The sequence below is a fragment of the Symphodus melops genome (genome assembly GCF_947650265.1).
Source record: "Symphodus melops genome assembly, chromosome: 8".
Taxonomy (NCBI): domain Eukaryota; kingdom Metazoa; phylum Chordata; class Actinopteri; order Labriformes; family Labridae; genus Symphodus; species Symphodus melops.
Window position 1 is genome coordinate 1,649,123 of NC_136698.1, and position 21,281 is coordinate 1,670,403.

The following is a 21,281-nucleotide window of genomic DNA, read 5'->3' on the forward strand; positions in this document are numbered from 1 at the left end:
AATCCTCGGCACTCAGGGAATTACCCCCGTTCTAATTTTACCTTTTTTCAGACACCATAAGGCCGCGATTGTCTCGCTGCTGCACAAACAGGACGATGTGACAGCAGCCATGAGAGAGGCAGCGTTCACAGTGTGCACCGCTACACTCAGAGTTGAAGTTCTTAAAGAGGCAGTACGTCCTTAATGAAGAGACGGAGAGTCCAAAGCACCGTCCTGGTACCGAGTGAGGGACCTAGAAGAGAACGGCTGCCAACTTACCGACTTGAATCAAATGAAATCCAAACGTTTCCCTCATCATTTGAAGTGATCGTGGAGGTCAGAGGTTTTGCGTCGATGGTCGGCCATAAAAAGCCATTTCAGGGCTTCAATTTGAGCTTCAGGAAATGACTTGATTTGAAATGAGGGTGTGACACATTCACACCCCGATGGAAGAGGCTGCTGTGTAAAGTCACCATCAGAGCTATTTCATTTTAAGTGTCTTGCCCAAGGACACGTCGGACATGTGAGTGCAGGAGCTGGGGATCGAACCCCCGACCGACTCGACTAAGTGAGCCACAGCCGCCTAAAACATAAAACTGAACATCGTAGATGAACTTTGGGAACTGTTGTTGAGCTGGAAGTGAAGAAACGTGAGGTTGAAGGAACAAACAGCTGACACGCCGTGCTTATCTGGAAATGTTCTTTTATTATATAGCAAAAGTAGTTCTCTTGTGCGACTCTCTAACACTGATCTGAGAACATTCATTGTACGAGCGTTCAGCATCATCTCACCACCGCAGCAGCACTCTGCACCCCCCCCCCCCCCCCCCGGAAAAACAAACCTGGAATATCAGCCTTTTGGAAATAATGGTCTTTTCTCTCAGAGAACATTCGTAGGTTTCAGTGACGAGGTCACTTTTAAAGTGTTAAACTCCTAGGAGTTAGTGTAACAGTCTCAACTAACTCCGACAACTTGGAAGGCCGTCAGCCGCCACAAACTTCTGCTACAACACAAAAACAGAATCTCTTAAAGTACCTTTAAACATAAATCTCATCTCTAATAAAAAGCATTCAAAGTGCTCGGCAGAATGAAAGATATGGTAAAAATCGGATGATTTGATCAACACAGAGGGGAGTAAAAAATTGCATTGCGTTTGGAGGGGCATCGAGTGAACAGTAGAAAACAAAGGAAATAAGAAAACAGTCTGTGGTCCAGAAGCAGGTTCAGAATACTCTGAGCTTATTTGGAGGAAGCAGTCCGAACAGTCAAAGCTCCTCCCACCCTGAAAATCAGCGATCTGATTGGTGGAGAGGAGGCGGGGGGCAGACTTCAGAGCGGCGTGATGAAGTAGTCTGCGGGTTTCTGGTAGCCGTGTGTTTGCTGGTTGTGGGTTTGAATCTGTTCCTGCTGCTGCTGCTGCTGCTGCTGGATGATCTGCCGGACTTCCTCCTCCAGCTCTGGCGGGATGATGAGCTGGTCGTCGGGGTCCGGCTGGGCAGGAGCGTTGAAGTAGCCCCCCTGTTTCCTGACGGGGGCGTCGCCCGCCTCCTCTATGAGGTCCTGATTTCTTGCTTGGCAGGCGACGGAGCCGTTAGCTCGGGCGCGGCGTCCTAGAGTCCCGGACAGAACCTCCCTGCCCAGGCATGGCGAGGACGGGGGGACCGGGGAGGGGGACGGGGAGGGGAAGGGTAGCGGCGAGGGCTCGTGGGGCGTGGCAGCAGCTGGAGCGGTGTGTGTGCAGGGTTGAGTGTGTGTTTGGGACGCTGGGATGTCTTGGCGGCGCAGACAGTGGACGTCAGCTTCCACCTCTACCCGGCTGCCGTTAGAGAAAACGCCAGCGATCGGCTCCTCGTCCTCGCTGTCGACCCCGTTGTCAGAAAGAGCTCCAGAGAACTGTCTCTGGAAGTTTCCTCCTCCACAGGCCGGCCTCCGCCCGCCCGCTCGCCCCCCCGGCAGGTTCAGGTGGGATGTCAGGGGCTCGGTCTGCGGCGGCGGCTCCTCCGAAGACGCCGTGGATCCCACCTCGCTGCTCATCTCCGACGTGCTGAACTCGCTGCTCAGCTCGCTCACTGTTCCGGAGGAGGCAGGAGGCAGCGGGATGCCTCCCTCGCCGCCGCCGGAGTACGGGTGCGTGCTGGTGTGCGCGCCCAGGCCGGGGCTGGGGGGCGGGGGAGGGGGCTCGCAGAAACAGCAGCAGTCCTCCGTGATGCTGAGCTGGACCACCACGGCGCTGAGGCTGTCGGAGCAGCCGTAACTCTGAGCCAGAGTCACCAGCTTCTTAGCTGCAGCCAGAGCATCCGGAACATTCCTGACCGCCTCCACCGCCTCGCTGGGAGACAACATCTCCCATAATCCCCGGCTCCCCAGGAGAAAGAACTCGTCCTGTGGTGTGAGGGTTACCGTGGAGACGTGGGGTCTGGGTGTCACAGACGGGCACAGGAAGGAGAAGCCCATGATCCTGGTGGAGTCCGTCACTCCGCTCACTTTGTTGTCCTGCAGACGAGGAGAAGATTCGTTAGTTTACAGACAGACTGCGTATGAAAGGAGGAGAAGAAACATGAAGCAGCAGAAATATCCTTGGTGATCTGAGGACGCAGATTCACCTCACGAAAGAATGCACGAGAGAAACCCTGAACCTGACTCCTTCTGTTTGATGTAATAATGCCAGAGTGTGAGTGTCTTTGAACTTGTCTGTCTTGTTTTTTTTCTTAGTTTGCATTCATAAATTATTTATTGTTTAACAAGAAAAACTCAATAAAACCTGAGCACAAAAACCCAATGAAGCAGGGGTGTCATAAACGTCTAATATTTCTAATGTCCAGCAGGGGGCGACAGAAAGAGTTCAGATTGTATTTCTGACATGATATTATAGATTGTTTGTGAACATTTAACAATCAAATGTTTCGTCTCAATCATTATTTTAAAAGTTGCATGTTTTCGGGTCGACTGCTCGATCTACTTCCTGCTTCATAAAAACGTCCCCTGAATACGAGTGAGTGTTCTCCCGTTACCTCGGTGATGATGGCGTTGTGCTGTCGGACTCTCCGATACTCCGCCTCCTCTTTGACGGTGTGCGTGGCGGAGAGCTGAACCGCTTTGCCGTCGCGGCACAGAACCGCCTGGCACCTGCCGACGTTCGCCGCTTTCAGCGTGAAGCAGCCGCCGTGCTCGCCGGGAGCCACCGGGTCGTGTCTGATGTGACACAAAGCAGCAGAGCCGCCCATCCGCTGGCCCGCCGTGCCCAGCTTCCTGCAGGAGACGCACACAAACGCCGGCTTAGAGGAGGTCTGAGCGCAGTCTCTGCACTGAGCTGGAGAACGACGTGTGTGTGTGTGTGTGTGTGTGTGTGTGTGTTTCTACCTTTGCATGGTGAGAAAAGTGTTGGTCATGTAGTCTTCCTGCCTCTGGCTTCTGTGGAGCTCCTCCGCTAGCACATCTCCCATGGTGCACTGCAGCAGGTAAGGCACCTCCACGTTCCTGTCTCCGTCAAAGACTCCGTACAGAGCTTCACGGATCCCACAGAAGCTGTCCAGAGCCAGAGCCGCCACACACAGCCTGAGGACAACAACCAGGGACCAGTCAGCCGCTTCAATGTGAGTACAATATAAGAACTCAGTGAGGTGAATAGAGGACGAGAAAGAGGCCGAGTGCGCTGAGGACTGACTTGTTTTTGACCCCGGAGGCCTCGGTGTAGCCGTGGCTCCAGACTGCAGGGGCCCCGTGGCTCTCACTCACGCACGGAGCCGAGGGTGACGGATCCACCCGGAAACATTTGATGTTACTGCAGAGAAAAGAAACACGTGGGTCAAACACGTCCACGGTTAGATCATCACTGAGGCAGCATCTGTCAGGACTCTCTCGTACTTGAGGAGCTCCAGGCTCTTGTGGTCCAGGTTCAGGCGAGGGTTTCCTGTGAGGTCCAGCTCCTGAAGCTTGGGAGGAAGAGTCTCAGGCAGAGTGACCTCGGTCAGCTCGTTGCAGCTCAGGTCGACACACTGAGGAAGAGACGGAGACAGAGGTCACTTCATATGAGACACATTCTCAGATTTCTTTTTTTTTTTTAGCATGTGACATCTTAATGTCACGATTTGACGACCCTGATAAAAGCCAAAAGGCCAAACAAGTCAGTCTGATTTGTCTATAAAGTTGATCTTCATATTACCAGTGTTTCTATTTTTCAAACAGCGTTGAAACAGAGCATCGACAGGACTGTGGGGCCGTCGTTTGTGTTCAGAGAGGAGCAGAGATTAGGGAGCTACGAGGAGATTACAAAGGATTTCCTAATCTGGCCCTATAAAAGATGAACACCGAGGTACAGGGATCGACACAGAGAGGTAAAACAGGGACAGGAGGGTGCGCGTTTTTTTCTCTCCTCTCCAACGATGCAGATTTTAAAATAACTGAACTGTGACGAGAGCAAACGCTGGCGTGCGTGTGGAGGAAGCGGCAGACGTCACTGACCTTGATCTCGGGCAGCTGGAGAACCTCGGGGAAGGCGTTGATGCAGTTGGAGTGGGCAGAGAGCGTGTGCATGCGCTGGCAGCTAAGGATGGTGGTGGGCACGGCTCTCAGTCTGTTCCCGCTCAGGTCCAGCTCCTCCAGCTGCTCCAGTCGGGCCAGTTTACTGCAGGAGGAGGAGGAGGAAGGCTTACACCAGAGCCGCGCACATACAGGCTCTGTTTTTGGGAACCACATTCATCAGATCTCTCTCGTGACCAAAACCTGATTGTGAAGCGAGACGGAGGTTTGACACAGCTGAACTGTGACGTACTTTAAGCGAGAGCCACTCATGCTAATCTTCAGTGTGCCTACAAAGCTACCATGACAGTCTGGTGATGCTGAAGCTTCAGATGAAAACCTCAATGTGTTTTGGGAGACGACATTCTTTAGGGATGATCTAAAAAGCCTCCGAGGGCATTTACTGTACGGATCAACTTCCTGTGTTTCAGGGGTTTTTCCTTCAATCCAACATTTCACAGTATGACATCCTATAAAGAAAAGACTGATTTGTGTCGTGCCTCGGACTTTTACTTTAAACGGCCTCTTCTTCACAATGAACTGTGTTCGTAATCAGGACAGTCCTTTGTTTGTTTATTAGCTATGTGACTTCTGTCGCCTTGTGCTTAAAGATCACCTGATTCCTCGACCCATGCAGCACTCGCTTAAACCTTTTTACTACATTTCAAAGTAAAAACTGAAAATTGTACGGATAGACAAACATGATGACTTAAAGGTAGCATACGTTTTGGTCTGGCCTCATTTTCAGCCAGCTGTACTTTGATTAAATAAGATAAGAGTCTTTGACCTGGTTCTTTGTAAAACCAGACTCCTTTGAAAAAGTTTGTTGTTTTGGTGTAACTTAAAATAATCAAGTGACTCCTGTGTTGGGCTGTTAAATAACTATTTTTGTGACTGGAGAGCGGTGGAGAGAGGAATCTCTCCATGCTGTTTTCACTCTGAGCCTGTCAAAACAACAAGAACCCTGATGGATGTAGTTTGATGAAGCGTGTTCACTCTACAGCCTCCTCATACAGCTGTTACTCAGGAACCAGCGGAGCAACGACAAACACTTCTGATCCATACTTCATGTGCAGAGGTGTATCTCACCTGGCAGTGAAGGTCTGAAGCTGGTTGTAGGATAGGTGGAGCACCCTGAGGTGTCCATGTCCGCTCAGCAGAGGGACACACTTGTCCGTCAGGCTGTTGTTGGTGACATAGAGCTCCTCCAGGCTGCTGAAACTGTCCTCTGATAGGCTGGCTGCAGGGAGGTTCTCCAGCTTATTGGCTGACACATTCAGGTAGCGCAGGCTGCCAGGAAACGCAGACAGAAGAAATGAGTTGAAAAGGACACGTGTGAGAGAGGAATGTTGCGTGTGTGTGTGTGTGTGTGTGTGTACCTCTGTGCTTTGATGAAAAGGTTGTGTGGGAGCTCGCTCAGGTGGTTGTGTTGGAGGTCCAGGACTTCGAGCTGTGATCTCTCCATCCTCTCAGCCAGCCGACACATTTCGTTCCAGCCCGACAGAAGTTTTCGGAGGCTCCCGCTTGACAGCAGCCTGCAAGGCACAAACCCCCAAGCCAGCTGAGTGTCCGTGTGTGTGTTTACTGTAACTCTGTTTGTGTACACCTACGTCACTTTGCACACAAGTTCAACACGTACACAGCTCGCGTTGAATGAACTCTAAAACCACGAGTGCTGGGAACTAGATGACCTCACAGATCTAACTGGATGTTCGCTTTCATCCTCGCTGTAAAGATGTGTTCACACCGTGACAGGATCAGTGTGGGCATGTTGCTGAAGGTACTTTTATGTAACATGAAGAATAATAATACATCTGAGTTGATCGAGTTCAGCACTTTTACCCTCCTGTGTACATGAGCACGGGGTTTGTAGAGAACTGATATCGTATATAACACGATCGTTGGTGAAACGTTTCGATGCAGCAGGTGTTTGTCTGTGTGGTGCTTACTGAACAGGGAGATCTGTGACAGAATTATGGTTGATGTCCAAAACTTCCAGTCTGCTGCTCTCACACACCCAGTCAGGGACACATCCCAGCTTGTTCCTTCAGGACAGGAGAGACAGTCATGTTAGATCAGGCACTCTCTTTTCCAAACAATGAGCTGGAGAGGTGAGGACTCATACCAGGACAGATCCAGAACAGTCAGGTTCTCCGGCACTGGCTGCACCTCCAACAGCGTCAGCTCTGTGAAGGCACCACGCATGACTCAGTTATCGACTTTCAGACATCATCGCTTTTAACTTGTATTGTAAAGCGTGTGTACCGTTGTGTGCAGCGTGCAGGCTCTTGAGGGCGTGGCCGCTGACTCTGAGGAGAGAGATGTTGTTTCTGTCACAGCGGAGGAGCTCCAGCCTGCAGAGAGACCGGACATCCAGCTCCTGCAGACTCGTGTCCCTCAGGTCCAGATGCACGATGTGGACCAGCTGCTCCGAGTCTCCCACTGTCAGCTTTTGAAGCCGATTCAGCCTGATAAAAACAAACAAGCTTTTTAGTTTAGACGTTGGAAAGAGGATGAAATAGCTCGTGATTGGCTAATGCACTTTCCTCTTTTCAGCTCGTATTTGAATTCTTATAGTTTAAATTCAACTCAAAACACCTAACAGTGGACGTAAAGGCCACACCAGCAGGGAAAATGTGGAGCACATGTAGCTGCAGCAAAGCTTGCAGATGAGCTTTGCTCCAGTATTGTGTCTAAAAATGGTCGAAGCCCCTCGTGGATACATTTACCTGAGATCTATGTGACGAGCAGGCAGCCACTGCAGTCCGGCAATATCCAGGATGGAGAGCAGGTTTCCTGCCAGACAGAGTCTCTCCATGCCTTTGAGCTTCTCCAGGACGGGGGGGACGCAGAAGAAACTGTTGAAGGACAAGCCGAGGTAGGTCAGGCCGTCCAGAGAGCCCAGCTCGACGGGCAGAGAACTCAGGAAGTTCCCGTCCAGGAGGAGAGTCTGCAGGCTGATACAGCGACAACACGGCGAGGGGATTAAACTCAGACACAATCTTTTCTTCAAATATCCAACATTTGAGTTGAAAAGAGATTCCTGAAGCACCACAGCTTTAGTTTAGACATTTAAAAAAAGATGCAGTACTGTGTCATTTAGTTGGCTACATCACAGTTAAGACTGTACATGCTGACACACCGGTGCAGGTGGAAACAACAGCAGAGCACTTGTCCCCAAACTGCCTTTCATGCAGAGGCAGCAGCATGACTCTGCACTCCTATCACCTGAACAAACCATCTGCACTGTCAGGAGCAGAGTCTGGTGCACAGCCAGTTGTCCACTTAATACAGAGAGGAATTAATCTGCACTGATGGAACCACAATGACAAGGAGTGCAGGAGGTCAGCGAGGAGACGTTCTTCTCCCAGGCAGAAACCAGGCCAATTAAAAATCACCGCTATCATTTATGCGTGCAGCCCCGAGAGGCAGGTGGTTATTTTCTGCCAGACCACTTACTTGTGCATGGAGCCGACGTCTGCGGGGAGAGACGAGAGACGGTTTCCAGACAGGTTAAGCTCCGTTAGCGAGGAGATGTCGCACAAGGCCAGAGGAAACTCTGACAGGGCGTTATTTGACAGACTGAGGCTTCTCAGTTTACAAAACCTAGAGAGAGTGAGAAACAGGGAGACATCCAGAGAGGGGGGGGGGGGGGGGGGGGCAAAGATATTAATCTTTCAGACACAGATCCAGTCAGACTATTTCAATCAATTGAAATGATGGTTGTATGCCGCCATTATTAGTCAACAGGGTATTTACATTCATCAGTGTTTCCCATAGAAGAACAGCACAACTAGCGGCTGAATGAATGGAGACTATATTAGACAAAACAGCCCCTCTGTGATTGTGATAAGATCAAACAGAGTAAAGATGAAGTGAGTGTAGCCTTCATCAGCAGCATGAACAGGTTGGTGAGGACTCGAGAGGAGCGACGTTCATATTGGACCTGTAACAAACCACCTCTTCCAACTGAAGGAGGAGGGGTCACAGTGACCTGGACACTTTAAACCCTCAAATCTTTGAGTTCAAGTGACAGTTTGTTCAACAAGCTGAAGATTTCCTTGCAACGATTTGTGAATTACGACACAAGACAGCTGTGGCCACAACTGTCCCGGAGCATTCAGGCGTCTTGTTTCTGAGTTATGCAAAATCTGTGAGAGAAACACGGAGAACTCAAGCGGAGGAATCTGTCTGAAGGACACGTGACCAGAACACTTTGAGTACACATGCCATTTAAAGCTAAATGTTGACACAACTCAACGTAGCATGTGGACCAGGTATGAGCTTGTGTGTGTTTTTCTCTTGTTGTGCGTCTGTGTGTGGGCCTTCCTTAGCGTTTCCTAACATAATCCAGTTCACAGAGAGTTCAGTGTGAAAGGCCGAGCCGGACCAGCGTCCTTCCGAAGGAAAGTCCCAGGGACGAGGAGGGGAAAGCACATTCCTCAAAGAAGCAGCGGCAGGAGCAGCAGCAGCAGGGAGGCGTGTTACACAGGAACAATGCTCATGGATGTGACTCTATGAATGGCTTTATTCCATCAAGTTAAAGTTGGACTGTGACATCATGTTCTGTGGAAGTGAAGCCGAGTCAAAGGAGCCAAAATGGAGAGGGACAAATTTGGTTTTGAATTTACTTGATTCATCCCTGAGAGAAGAAAGCTTCTCACACACACGCGCACAAACAGGAGATGTCAGAGCGCAGCGGCTACACACAAAGCTATTGGGGGTTCGGTGCCTTGCATAAGGGCACATTGGCGGTGCTCGGGAAGTGGCCTGACATCTATCCAGCCACCAGACATACAGTACGTCCATATTTTGGTCCGTATGGGGACTTGAACCAGCGATTGCATCGTATTATGAAAAAAACGGATACCGCCCAAGCCTCATGGAGACAAAACAGCCCTTCAGGAACCAATGCATGTTTATGCATGTTTTATACAGTCTGAGTTTCAGGTTGCAACAAGAAGTGAAGTTGTATAAAAGTCTGAAAGTGTGATAGCAGGAAGACGAGATCATCACCCGCCTCTGAGTTTATTAAAAGGTGACCAGATTGAGCTGGTAAAGAGTCTGTGTGAGTTTGTTTGGATGACTCTGCACTCTGGGACGTTTTTCTGGTTTATAATCCAGCTGATGAAAACTTGTGGTAGGCTTTAGGGCGAGGCTTCCTGATTACTGACAAGTCGCTACAAGTCACAGCAGCCAATGAACAAAGATGTTTACGCAATTGTGTGTTTGAGAGCGGTCGTATACGGTGGATCAAACTCCAGCCTTGTTGCTCCTTCTCATACAGGCTTTTGAAGGAAAAAAAAAAAAAAAAAAAAGCGTACTTGTTGTGCTTTCAAAAGGACGTACAGGGAGCGCCGATAGGCCAGCAGTTATGTCACGCGCCCCATGTAGAGGCCAAAGTCCTTGTCGCAGTGGCTTTGGGTTTAAATTCGACCTCGGCTCCTTTCCTGCATGCCATCCACACACGCTCTCATCCAACACTTCCTCTCTCTCTGTTCAGCTGTAGACGTGCACGTTCCCCTGCACACTTTAACATCCTTCAGTACTTTCTACACAATGTATTTTCAGATTGCCACGCAGTCTTTAAATTACACTTTCATGAGCATGAGACAGTTATGAATCTTTAAATCTGATACTCTCAGTGGCGTTCAGATAATCCTTCTTTACCTCGTGTCATTCAAACCACAGCATGTCATGTAGCTACAGTGGTAAAATGGACCTGTGCTATCAGAGCTGGTAAGCAGGCACATTAACAGGGAAGCTGCCTTTTCTCCACATGTTAAAGCTCAGAGGATGCGTGTACATTTTTTGAACAGATGTCCTGATGATGCAGGAAGTGGCCGGCTTTATGTCTCCGTGTGGTTTCAGATGTTACCCGTGTACTAGGTTAACATGACTACGGGCTTCTTGCCACATATCACATGAATGGTTGTGACACTGCTACATGAGACTTTGACGTCAGCGAGTAATTGTACGAGCTCATCTGAGAATCATGAACAAACATTTTTGTCCCAGCAGCATGTCGAATCTGTCATCACCAGTGTAGCTCTCTTTTAATCATCGAACCCACGTGGCTTCCCACACACACACACACACACACACACACGTCATCTACAATTACATCTAAGCTGCTTCCGCTTTACACCATATGGTAGCTCCCCAAGACTACCGAGGGGGATGTTCCACATCCAAAATAGAGAGGATAACAAAGAGAAAGATATAAAAATAGTGTCTGTCAGCAGTCAGCTCCTCCTGTGGCCTTGTTTCAACACACTGGATGGTAGGATGTGATTGTCGTTGGTGCATGAGCTCACCTGGTGAGTGCTGGAACTCCTCTGTGCAGGGAGATGAAGTTGTTTTTGAGATTGAGGTGTGTGAGGTCCTGGCTGTAAAACAGCTGAGTGGGCAGCTCCTCCAGGCTGCAGAAGGACAGGTCAACTGAGTTCACCCTCTGGGATGCGATCTGACAGAGAGGGGGGGGGGACAGGACTTCACAGTGAGCAGTCACAAAAGGCAGCAAGGATGTGTACACACAGTGAACACTTCAAATACCTTGGAGGCGGTCCTGTGCCAGCGCAGGTGCTCTGTGTACGAGTCGTAGCTGATGTAGTAGGTCTGACTCTGAGGACCAGCTGAGCTGAGAGCCAGACAGTGGCTGTGTCTCTTCACTTCCTCCACCTGCACCACAGAACATCATTAACCCAGTATCAGGCCTGCTCATTGGCTGAGGTCTCAGACAGATGTTACCCAGTCACCTGTGACCTTTGAGTGTGTCATAATGCATTTTTTTTAAAGGTAGCTGCATGCTTGAACTTCAAGGATCTTTGTCTTTAACTGTGGCTACATCCACATGGGTAAATCTCTTTTCAAAAACACGTGACCTTTGCTCCATGTATGCCTGGAGTTCATAACATCACCAATGTCGACTTTACTTTATTATGAATCAGACTTGAGGAGGTTAACACACTGAGCCGGGGATACCTTTCCTCCGATGAGAGGGAGGATGTGCATCTTGCCGGTGTGGGCGTGTTTCACCGACGACACGATGAGGCAGGTTCCGCTCAGAGTGACCTGACGCTTCGACCAGCGGTTCACCGGCAGCGCCAGCTTCCCTTTCCGCACGTTGAACACACCAGAGAGCTGGACACGCTCAGAACCACCCACACTCCGAGGCTTACCTGGACACAGACGAAGAAGAAGAAGAAGAAGAAGAAGAAGCGTGTTACACGAGCCAGCTGATGATCATTATGCACACTCGTTTTATTTTTCTTTATCACTTTTTGGCTTGTTTTTTTTGCACAATGGAGCGTGTTGTTTTTAGCTGACTGGGATTATTATTATTTTTTTTTGAATCAGCTCTTTCAAGCTGGGTTTCTCTTTCAGACTGTGAGGGACAGAGAGCGGTGCGGTTATATAAGTGAATTGAAGCTAATATCCCGTGGGCAGAGAGAGTGAGCAGTCACTCAGCCGTGATTTGTTACATTAACCCCTTGCTGACACAAAAAGCAGCCGCTGTTCAGTTGGAGCCACAGGGCCGAGCAGAGGAAGGGCCCGACACAGTGGAGTTCTCCCGCTGTGAGTTTAAACCCCGATTCATCAGCGTCCAACCTGATCACACATTAAACTGTATTTTCCAGTCTGTGTGTTTAGTTGTCTGCTAGAGGAAACGCACACACACACACACACACACACACACACCAGAGAGCAGGAGCGCGGCACACAGATGACGAGTCTGAGCCAGAGAAAGGCCTGAAATCAGATTAGCTTGTTATGTAATGTGTTTAAACAGCAGCACCTTGATCCTCTCCGCTGCCTCCTTCAGTGACTCACACACAACTATATTTTGACATTACATTTCAATGGAAAGAAGGTGCTCCTGAACAAGGCTGGATGCTGAAGCTCAACAAGTGTCTGAACTCTTTTAGTGTCTGCAGCACTGAATATGTAAAGCTATTTAGAAGGAGAAAAAAGCTGGCTTGAATCCAAAGTTTAAAGTCCTTGTAAGCTTTCATTTGGTGTTTAAAAGCTGTAGCCAATTCAAAGGGCTCTTTTTCTCAGTTCTGGACCTCAGCAGACTCCAGTGTGAGCCTAAATGAATCTGATGTTTGACCTGGAAGGTGTTCAAACACTGGCCTGCCACTAAAATGTGCCTAGCATTAATATCAAGAATGGGGGCAAACATAATGAAAATACACTGCCATCAGTCGCTCACTATGGTCGACACTCGTTAAAATTACCAGAACATTTTAAGGGGGACTGCCCCTGAAAACTTCCAGATCTGGTTGTTCACACGTGCCCCTTACAGCAGGAGACTATCCCTGTTGGACTGGAGGGGGGGGGGGTCACTTGAGGCAAGACGAGGCATAAAAAGAACGATGCAGAAGTGCCAGACGAAGCGAAAGAGTCCGATGCTGAGATGAGAGGCCCCTCAGTTTGTGTTCAGCCTGTCACAAAGCTGCTCCTTTATTGTTCTGTGTACAGTAATGCAGCTGCAGAATGTGCAGCCTGTGATTCAAATCATGCACTCAACTAAATGCTTTCATGAAATGTAACCAGAATGCAAGTACTGCTTCTGTAAAAAAAAAAAAACACAAACGTCTCCTAAGTCAAATAGAAGAGAAGGAAAGCCTTTAACGAGACAAATACAAACACTGGTTTCAGGTTTGTTTTAAACTCAGACAACGAGACAAACTTGGTCGTCTCAAGGCGGTTTCCTGAAAGAACACTCATGAGCGCACGTTGGGTGACTGCCATTCATAATTTCGGAGCGTTTCTGTGGCTGAAACATCTTCCCACATAACATTTCCTCTGTACTCTCCGCTCAAACGGAACAAGGAGTCCTCAGAGTGCACACACTGATGATCTGAGTAAACACAAATATAGATATGGTGAGTGAAGCCCCTGGAGGGGAACAACTCGTGCTCAAACTTCCAGTCGGCGGTTATCCGCACTGTCATGTGTCATCTTCCGAACTTAGTCAACACGTGAAGTTTCTACATGTGACGGAAACTTACCGACCGTGCAGGAGAGCTTTTCAAACACACTCCACTTGAACTGAACAATCCTGTGGAATGTGTTTATTGTGAAGGTCCACCCTTCCCTGGGCGTTGCAAGCCAGATCTAGCGCGCTAATATATACACACACACGACACATGCATGGCCCTTTCCTTCCGTCTGGTTCTCTGAATGGGACACATCCTGCCTCGCATCAAGCCACCACTAGCCGTTTCCTGTTCGTGCTACAGCAGGACTTCACGTTTCTGGTGCATCTTAAAGCCCCATGGGCACACACTTTCTGGCATCCAGTTTCCAATCTCTCTTTTATTAGCTGCTTCAGACTGTAATTTGGATCCCAGCTAAATCGAAGGCAGCAATAATAAGATGGGCAAAAATAACACGGCCTGCAGATATTTATGCAGGTATCCATGAAGGTATTCATGAAGGTATTTAGGGATTGTTGGCCACAGGGTATCAGATGCATTTTATGGCAGAGGACTTTAACCTTGTGAGGTGAAGCAGTGACCTCTGGGTACTGCGGTTCTGCGTCTGTCTCAGGCAGATCCAAAACACTGAGGAGGTGAAATCTGAGTTCCACTAAGGTCACTTTCTCTTTCAGTCAGCACAGAAGAGAGAGAGAGAGAGAGAGAGAGAGAGAGAGAGAGAGAGAGAGAGAGAGAGAGAGTCTGTGTGTGACAAAGAAGAATACTTGGCCATGTATTGATTATGCTGAGTCAAACTCCTTTAGCTCGACTGTGAAGAGAGGACAGCGAGGGCCGACAGAAGGTTTTCCTGTTTCTGGTGAATAATTCTGTCCAAGTAAGGCTTGGCCAGCTATCCCTAATATTAGCATGGGCTTCTTCCTCCAAGCATCAAAAAAACAAGACTTAAAAGTGAGTGCCTGACGGAGACATCGATACGACTGCATCTTTGGACGACATCAGGCACGCCCTGTGTGTTTCTGAGAAAACCCGGCCTACGTCTGGAGTGTTAATGTTCATCAAGTGATCTTCAACACTTGGCACTTAGAGCTGTGGGAAGCTTGAGGCCCCGATGACCCACCTATCTCATGTTGCTGCCAGACTCGATCACTAAAAATGTATCTGTGTTGGCGATCCTGAATGTCTAAAGTCACATCATAACTTCATCACATCAAGTCCTCTTGGTAATTATGATTGTCATACCAGCAGGACTTCCACTCTCCGTTTCATCGCCACCGTTTCATGATCATGTGTGTTTGTCTGCAGGAGCTGGAGGGGCCCTCGCCTCCAGCAACCGAACTCTACGTCACCCTTTGTTTATCTGTTATGTCACCGTCGGAGCCGAGACTGGAGGGGACGGGGAGTGAAGAGGGTTTTTACTGATCGCTCTGTGAAACATTTCAGAGTAGAAGAAGGTCTCTATGAATGGTATGTGTAGTAAAAGTATTTTAGATAAGGAAAAAAAAAGAAGAGTTGCAACAATAAATGAAATATTTGGGTGAGCTATTAAAATTAATTATTATCTATTTTGAGTTGTTTTATACAAAAAAAAAAAGAAGTCATCGTTCTGCTTCTTAATGTGGACATTTTCTGCTTTCTTCAATCCTCTATGACAACACAGCTCAGACAAAACAAGACATTTCATTAAAGAGGAGGAGGTTTGGGAAACACTCGTCAAGAATTTTCTACATTTACTCAAATTCAATTGACCAAACAGCTTAAAGATTGTCAATAAAAGTAACGCATGGATTAATCAAGCAAACACACTAAACCAAATATATATATATATATATATATATATATATACACACGTTAGTAAAGCTGTTGTCTGTTTATTCCCGTGTTATCACACCAGGACTATTTATCCCAGCCGCCTTTGAAGATGGTGTTTAAAAACAAGGTCAATAATAATATCCAGTTGTGTTAATCCCATAAGAGATCATGGTTGCTTTTCCATCCTCTTACCCTGCATGTCAGCCACACGAGGTATTTAAAAAAACAACAACAACAACAACAACAACAACAACAACAACAACAACAACAACAACAACAACAACAAGAGGAGCAGAGGAAGAAAAACAGAATCCATCGTTTTGTGGGAGCGGCGTGCCGAAAGATCCCACCTGTTACCTCCAGATGTGTCTCCCTACAGGCCTGCACACAGAGGGGCCGGCTGTGTTTAGAGGGCGGGTATTGTCCCACCAGGACAAGTGAACACACTGGTTTAACAGTCCGACTGAGCAAACACAATGACAGCACTCACGGTACACTGAGAATGGATAAACAATGAGGGAGCAAAAACGACAGAGGCTTGGTGTAACCAGCAGCCAGTGGCTCTCTGAAAGCTAAGGTGAGGCAGGGGAGGGAAATGAGTGCGCACTTTCATCCATCTGAGGAGTCAAGTTATCCAAAGTCGAACGCCACGATCAAAACTTTTATCCATCCCCGATAACACTGAGTCATCTCTCTGCTTTCTGTGGTCACATTGTTGTGAAAAAGGTCTCATTTCAATCACTGCAGCTCAAAACTTCCGCACACATCTGCCCCAACATCTGCATGTTGTTAAGGTTTCCCTCTGATATCAATATCTACTGAATCGTATTTTGGATTGAAATAAATGATCATTCACCTGCAAAAGAAAGTCTTAATGAATATACGTTTTCACAGTTTAAACACTCACCAAAGTAGAAGCGTATGAGGCAGCCGATTTCTGGATTCATCCCCTCCGCCTGCACCCTCCACGGCTCTTCAAAGCCCAGGTTAGCGAGGTACTCATTTAATATCTGCAGAGGCCTCTCATCATCCCCCAGCCGCCTCACCGCTCCACCGTGCATCTGGATGTAGAGAGCCGGGGTCGGACTGGTATTGATGGGCTCGGGCCATCCTCTGCTTCCCCCAGGGATCTCCGGGTCAAGCTGGACAGGTGCCTGGCTGGTCAGGGGCCGAGTCTGAGAGCTGCTGGGGCATTTAGAGGGGGGTTTGATTAATTTAGGGGTGTCTGTGCAGTCCCCAGCTCCTGCAGCTTCGGTGTCCTCCAGCGTGGTTGGGACTTGACTGGAAGCACTGCCGGGGTCTGTGGAGGGCAGGTCCGGTGGTTGCTTGTCTGCAGCAGAGTTGTCAGTTGAGTGTGTTGGAGAAGAGGCGAGCTCCACCTCATCTGAGGAGCTCTCAAACGGGTCAGGTCCCTCTGTGGCACTGTCACAGTTTGGACTCAATGCTGAGGAGTCTGTACCCTGACCCGGCCCTTCACTGAGTGAGTCCCGGAGCTCCACGCTTCTGGGGCCCCCCGGGCTGAAGTCCTCACAGGTGCTGCTCTCCATGTCCGAACCAGAGTAGACTCCATAGCAGTCTGCCACACTCAGGCTCAAATCCATCCCAATGTCACTCAGATAGACTTCAGATGAAGAGTTACTGGCGGTTTTATCATCCAACAAGTTAGAGGACAGTTTAACATCAGGAAAATACTGTTTGGGATCATCAGTCTCGTCAGATTTGGAGCTTTTCACATCAACACTGTCACTAAGACTTTCAGACTCATCCGTCTGCCCATTACTATCTTTACAATTATCATTTAAGTCCAATAAAGCAGCAGTTTTGTAGTTAATTCTCAAAACAGCCCCGGCTTTGCTCCCCTCCAGCTTGCAGGCCACCTCTCGGGCGGTGGTGTCCACCGTGCAGAGCACCGGCCGCGGGTAGGAGGGCGTGAGCCAGTCGTGGACGTGGATGCAGCCCCGCCGGAGGTCCGACCTCACCCATGTCCTGTCAGAGGCCTGGAGCTGCTTGGACTGCTTCTGCCGGAGAAACGTCCTCCTGTCCAGGCTGAGGGTGCTCAGAGGGGAGGCTGAGGGAGCAGGGCCGGCAGCCTCTGCGGGGGACACGCCGGTTAAAGTGCTGCTGGTCGGCGGAGCCCCGAGAGACAGATTCCTCTTGTGCCTGTGTCGCCTCTTGCTGAGCAGAGAGTTGACAGAAGTGTTGCTGTTGACGGACGCGAGGCTGTAAATGTTGGCTGTATTTTTGGCCGCCCCACCGATAGCGTTGGCAACTTGGTTTTGATAGATCCCGTTCCTGATCGCGATCTGGAGCAGGGAGGTGGCCGCCAGTCCTTTCCCGAAGAGTTTCGCCTCGCCGTCTTCCTCTCCCCCGATTGAGGGTCTTTTCCCCGCGGACTGAGGCGTCAACCCCCCTGGCTTCGCGCAGACACTGTCACAGCCAGAATCAAGTGGCGTGGATGAAGTCGAAAGACCCCCGGACTCGTTTTCCTTCACACTTTCCATCCTGTTAGCTCGCTGTTTTAAGTTAGCCTGCAGGTGAATGCTAGCCCGCGCTAGCTCTCAGCCGTTAGCTCGCTCTAGTTACGGGGCTGGTTTCTCCTCCACGTAAGCTTCGCATTCTCCGTTGTACTGTGTGTTTTCGTCCAAAGAGTTATCCCGCTACATTATCCCGTTTCGTAATATCCCCCGTTAGCTCGCTTACGTGAGCTAACCGGCGGGTCAACGTGAGAAAAAAATGCTCTTTTAGTTGGTCGCCATGGAAGCAAGCTAGCGCGAGTAGGCGCGAGCGCTGCCAGTACTGTAGACAGATGAGAGAGTGACGGTCAGCGATACACGGCGGCCAGGGCGGGGTCTCATTGGATATGAATTATGACGCCTTCACGTACTAGCAAAGCCTCGGAACTTGGAGAAAAAAACCGTGAAAGAGTAGTATTTTTAATTATAACATAAAGGATGTTCTTTTCTTTTATATTTTGTTAAAGGCTTCAGTTTACGATGGTTTTGTTTGGTTAGATGGTTACAACTAACTTGAGATGTGTTTCAAGAAAAGGAACCCGATTTTATTTTAAATGGCCACATCTGCCCCAACACAGTATTCAAGACTGAACTTTGTAATGGTAGTATGTCTGTGTATAATCTTGTAAAAAGTAAGGCAACAGTTTTGTTTATTATTAATTTTATTGTGCTTTTCTTTGCTATTGTGATGATCTTTTGTTTCTTACTCTCTCTATTATTCGTGCTATTAGTATTTATTGTTATGCGCCATGCTTGCGTTCGTTTAATAAAATATGACTGAATGCGCGGTGACCACAGAAGCTCAGAAGTCGGAGCTTAGATGTGTCAGTGAATGCAACATAAACTGCAGTTACACGTCTTGTTTTGTTTTACTGACAAATCTCACGATCCTTTCTTTTAAACTAAGACAATGTTTGATAGATTTGTGATAATTAAGCGTCCTGTTGATGTGAACAATAAAAGTAATCCGCCAATCATTGTGGACCTTTGTTTTTTGACCGGAGGAAATGTCATCGTAGCTGTAACTCGTCTTCTAATGCCATCTTGTGGAACAAAAGCCGTATCACGATGGAAAAGGGAAATTCTGAAGTAAAAGTTGGGATTCACTTTTTAACTTTCTCACTAAAAACAGAGGGGAAAAAAACAATTAATCTGTTGTTTTAACTATGAGCAGAAAATATTATTTTCACTCTTCATGTTTATTATTGTCCGATGTTCGCATTGTGATTGGTCTATTCTGTTAACTATATCTTACAAAGACTGCAGACTTCCAAAGTGTGACCTGGGTTCAAGTCCGACCTGTGGGAATCTCAACTCTCTCTCTCCTGATTACCTACTCAAACATATAAAGAAAATCTGTGTTTTTTAATCTCCCATATGAGACTATAAAGTAGCAGAAAACAGGACTTTAAGCTCCTCTTATGTCATCATCATCATCATCGTCTTTATTGACAGACCCAGAAGTTCATTAGAAAACAGATACACAATGTAAAAACAAACAATAAAAACATACAAACAGACAGAGAAAACACTCCCCCAATAATAATGATGATACAGCACAGCAGAAAGTTGGTGCGGTTACGTAATGAACCATTTTTATGACTCTGTTTATTGACTCTCTTTTTATTCTGACAAGAGTCTGAGTCATAAAACACACAAATCTTCTGTTTCACAGATTTATTTCAACTTCCCCAGAGACAGAGTAGAAAACCAAACAATTTGATCAGCCATAGACCCAACGTAGGTCAAAGAAGTACTTAGTTTAAAGTTATCTTACTCTGAGTCTTAGTCACTTTCACATTCACAGGAGCGAGGCCTGCTGTCACACTGCAGTCCAACAGAGGGCAAAGTGCAAGTATCATGCTCACTCTCGTTCTCTTTCTCCCTCCCCCTGTCAAGTCTCCACCTCGTTTTCTACAACAGCTACACCAGACATTCACTCATCAGGCTTCTGTTGTACTGGCTTCTAAGTACCTGCAACATCTGTAAAGGTAAGAGGCTTTTATTTTGTAAAAAAACAATGTTTAATACCTCTTCGTTTGCAGGATTTTCTCTGCAGGAGGATGTGTATCTATCCCATGACTCACAGCCAGTTCAATGTTCACTCATGTAGGACTGTACTGTTTCCTTTAATGTTTACAGCCTTCATTTCTGATTCAAAATTTAGCACAAATCTCCACTTTTAGTAAACAAAAGACAAAGTGACGGATGGTGGATCTCGAGGGGATTAATAAAGGAAGAAGTCCCCCTTCAGATGCTCTGAGAGGGGGGAGATAAGCCCACTGACAGATTAAGATGCTGAACCCCAGGAGTCATGTTTCTCAGTCCACTTCAAGAGCTCATCTAATCTTGTATTAAGTCTTAGAATCCTCTTTTTCTAAGGACAAGTGAAAAACACAGCCAATGGGGGTGTGATAATCACACTTATTACCAATGCAAATTAACTTCATGCAAAAAACAAGTGACATGAATTTGATGCTGATTCAATGGAGAGCAAAGCAATTGAGACGTCCTTGCAAGAAAATGAAATAAGCTCAGCCTGCTGGTGGACTAATTTAATGGATTTGTGAAAAGAACAAGGTTCTGTAACCCAATAAGGAGTCTCTGTGGAGTCCAGATGGACTACAAAGAGATTGGTTTACTCTGAAACACTCTCGGGGAAAAACAAAAAAGGATAAGTATCTTCACTCAGGATGAGAAGCGAAACAAAGTGCTGCTGTCAATTTCAGTTCTGGTATTCAAACACTTTCAATTCAAACATCATGAAGTTGTATTACTGACCTGTTAAAGACTATTCCTCCAGTGTTTAACAAAACAGAAGATGTGTTTTTTAATGAGGACTTCAACAAAAAAAAGCAATAAGAGAGAAGCAAAGATGGCTAATCCATTTGAGAATTCCTCCTTTTAAAATCTCAAATAGAGACTATAATTACATGTGGCTAGTTCGAGCTCAAGGCCTCCGCTAGGCAACTCTCTATAGCAACATGTGTGCATATATGCGTGCGTGTGTGTGTGGTTAGGGAACACACTTCCGTTTGTTTTGCTTCTTCAAGCCAATCACTGACAAATTTAGGTTGCAGCGGGCTGAAAATGTTTTTTTTTAAAAACACGACAGAAATACATAATTGGTGAGGAGAAACTGATTCAATTTGGTTTTCCCATCCTTTTTAACCGTTTCATCGAGGATGTGTCTCATTTTCTCAAGCAGACGATCACGTTAGGGTTGGCGAGTACATATTTTCACACGTGTACCCAAACAAGCCTGGGGCCCAGATGTGTGCCATGTGGAACACCATACCGCCACATGGTAATTACTCTCTTGTTAATTGCACGAGTTTGCAGCAAATTAGGCTCAACTACAGGCACCTCAGTTCCTGTTGGGTCAGCGGGCGGATTCCTGGGTTTCTATTCCTCGGCTCTATTCTTCTAGCTCGGTCCCACACACTTGGGATTATAATGAGTCCTCTCGATTGGTTTGTTCTCCTCCCCCGAGTGAAATAAAATTCAAGATAAATG

The 21,281-nt window shown here is 47.6% G+C and overlaps 2 protein-coding genes across 2 annotated transcripts in view; one reads left to right on the top strand and one right to left on the bottom strand.

Moving 5' to 3' along the window:
• Positions 1-665: 665 nt before the first annotated feature.
• On the bottom strand, positions 666-18,095 carry LOC306828624 (PH domain leucine-rich repeat protein phosphatase 1-like). The gene is made up of 17 exons (XM_079351150.1): positions 16,160-18,095; positions 11,483-11,679; positions 11,054-11,179; positions 10,816-10,964; positions 7,958-8,104; positions 7,228-7,455; positions 6,764-6,966; positions 6,624-6,684; positions 6,448-6,543; positions 5,878-6,033; positions 5,588-5,788; positions 4,442-4,604; positions 3,845-3,975; positions 3,645-3,761; positions 3,341-3,535; positions 2,992-3,229; positions 666-2,473 (listed from the first exon to the last, which is right to left on the bottom strand). The coding sequence occupies exons 1-17, from the start codon at positions 17,751-17,753 to the stop codon at positions 1,310-1,312; spliced, it is 5,166 nt and encodes a 1,721-aa protein (XP_079207276.1). The 5' UTR covers positions 17,754-18,095; the 3' UTR covers positions 666-1,309.
• A 266-nt stretch (positions 18,096-18,361) lies between these two features.
• The window catches only part of LOC306828628 (tensin-3-like), a 42,249-nt gene continuing 39,329 nt past the window's right edge, over positions 18,362-21,281 (top strand). Inside the window, exons 1-2 of the mRNA XM_079351155.1 lie at positions 18,362-18,860; positions 19,665-19,756. The gene's annotated coding sequence lies outside the window, so the exon portion shown is untranslated. The remainder of the gene's footprint in view (positions 18,861-19,664; positions 19,757-21,281) is intronic.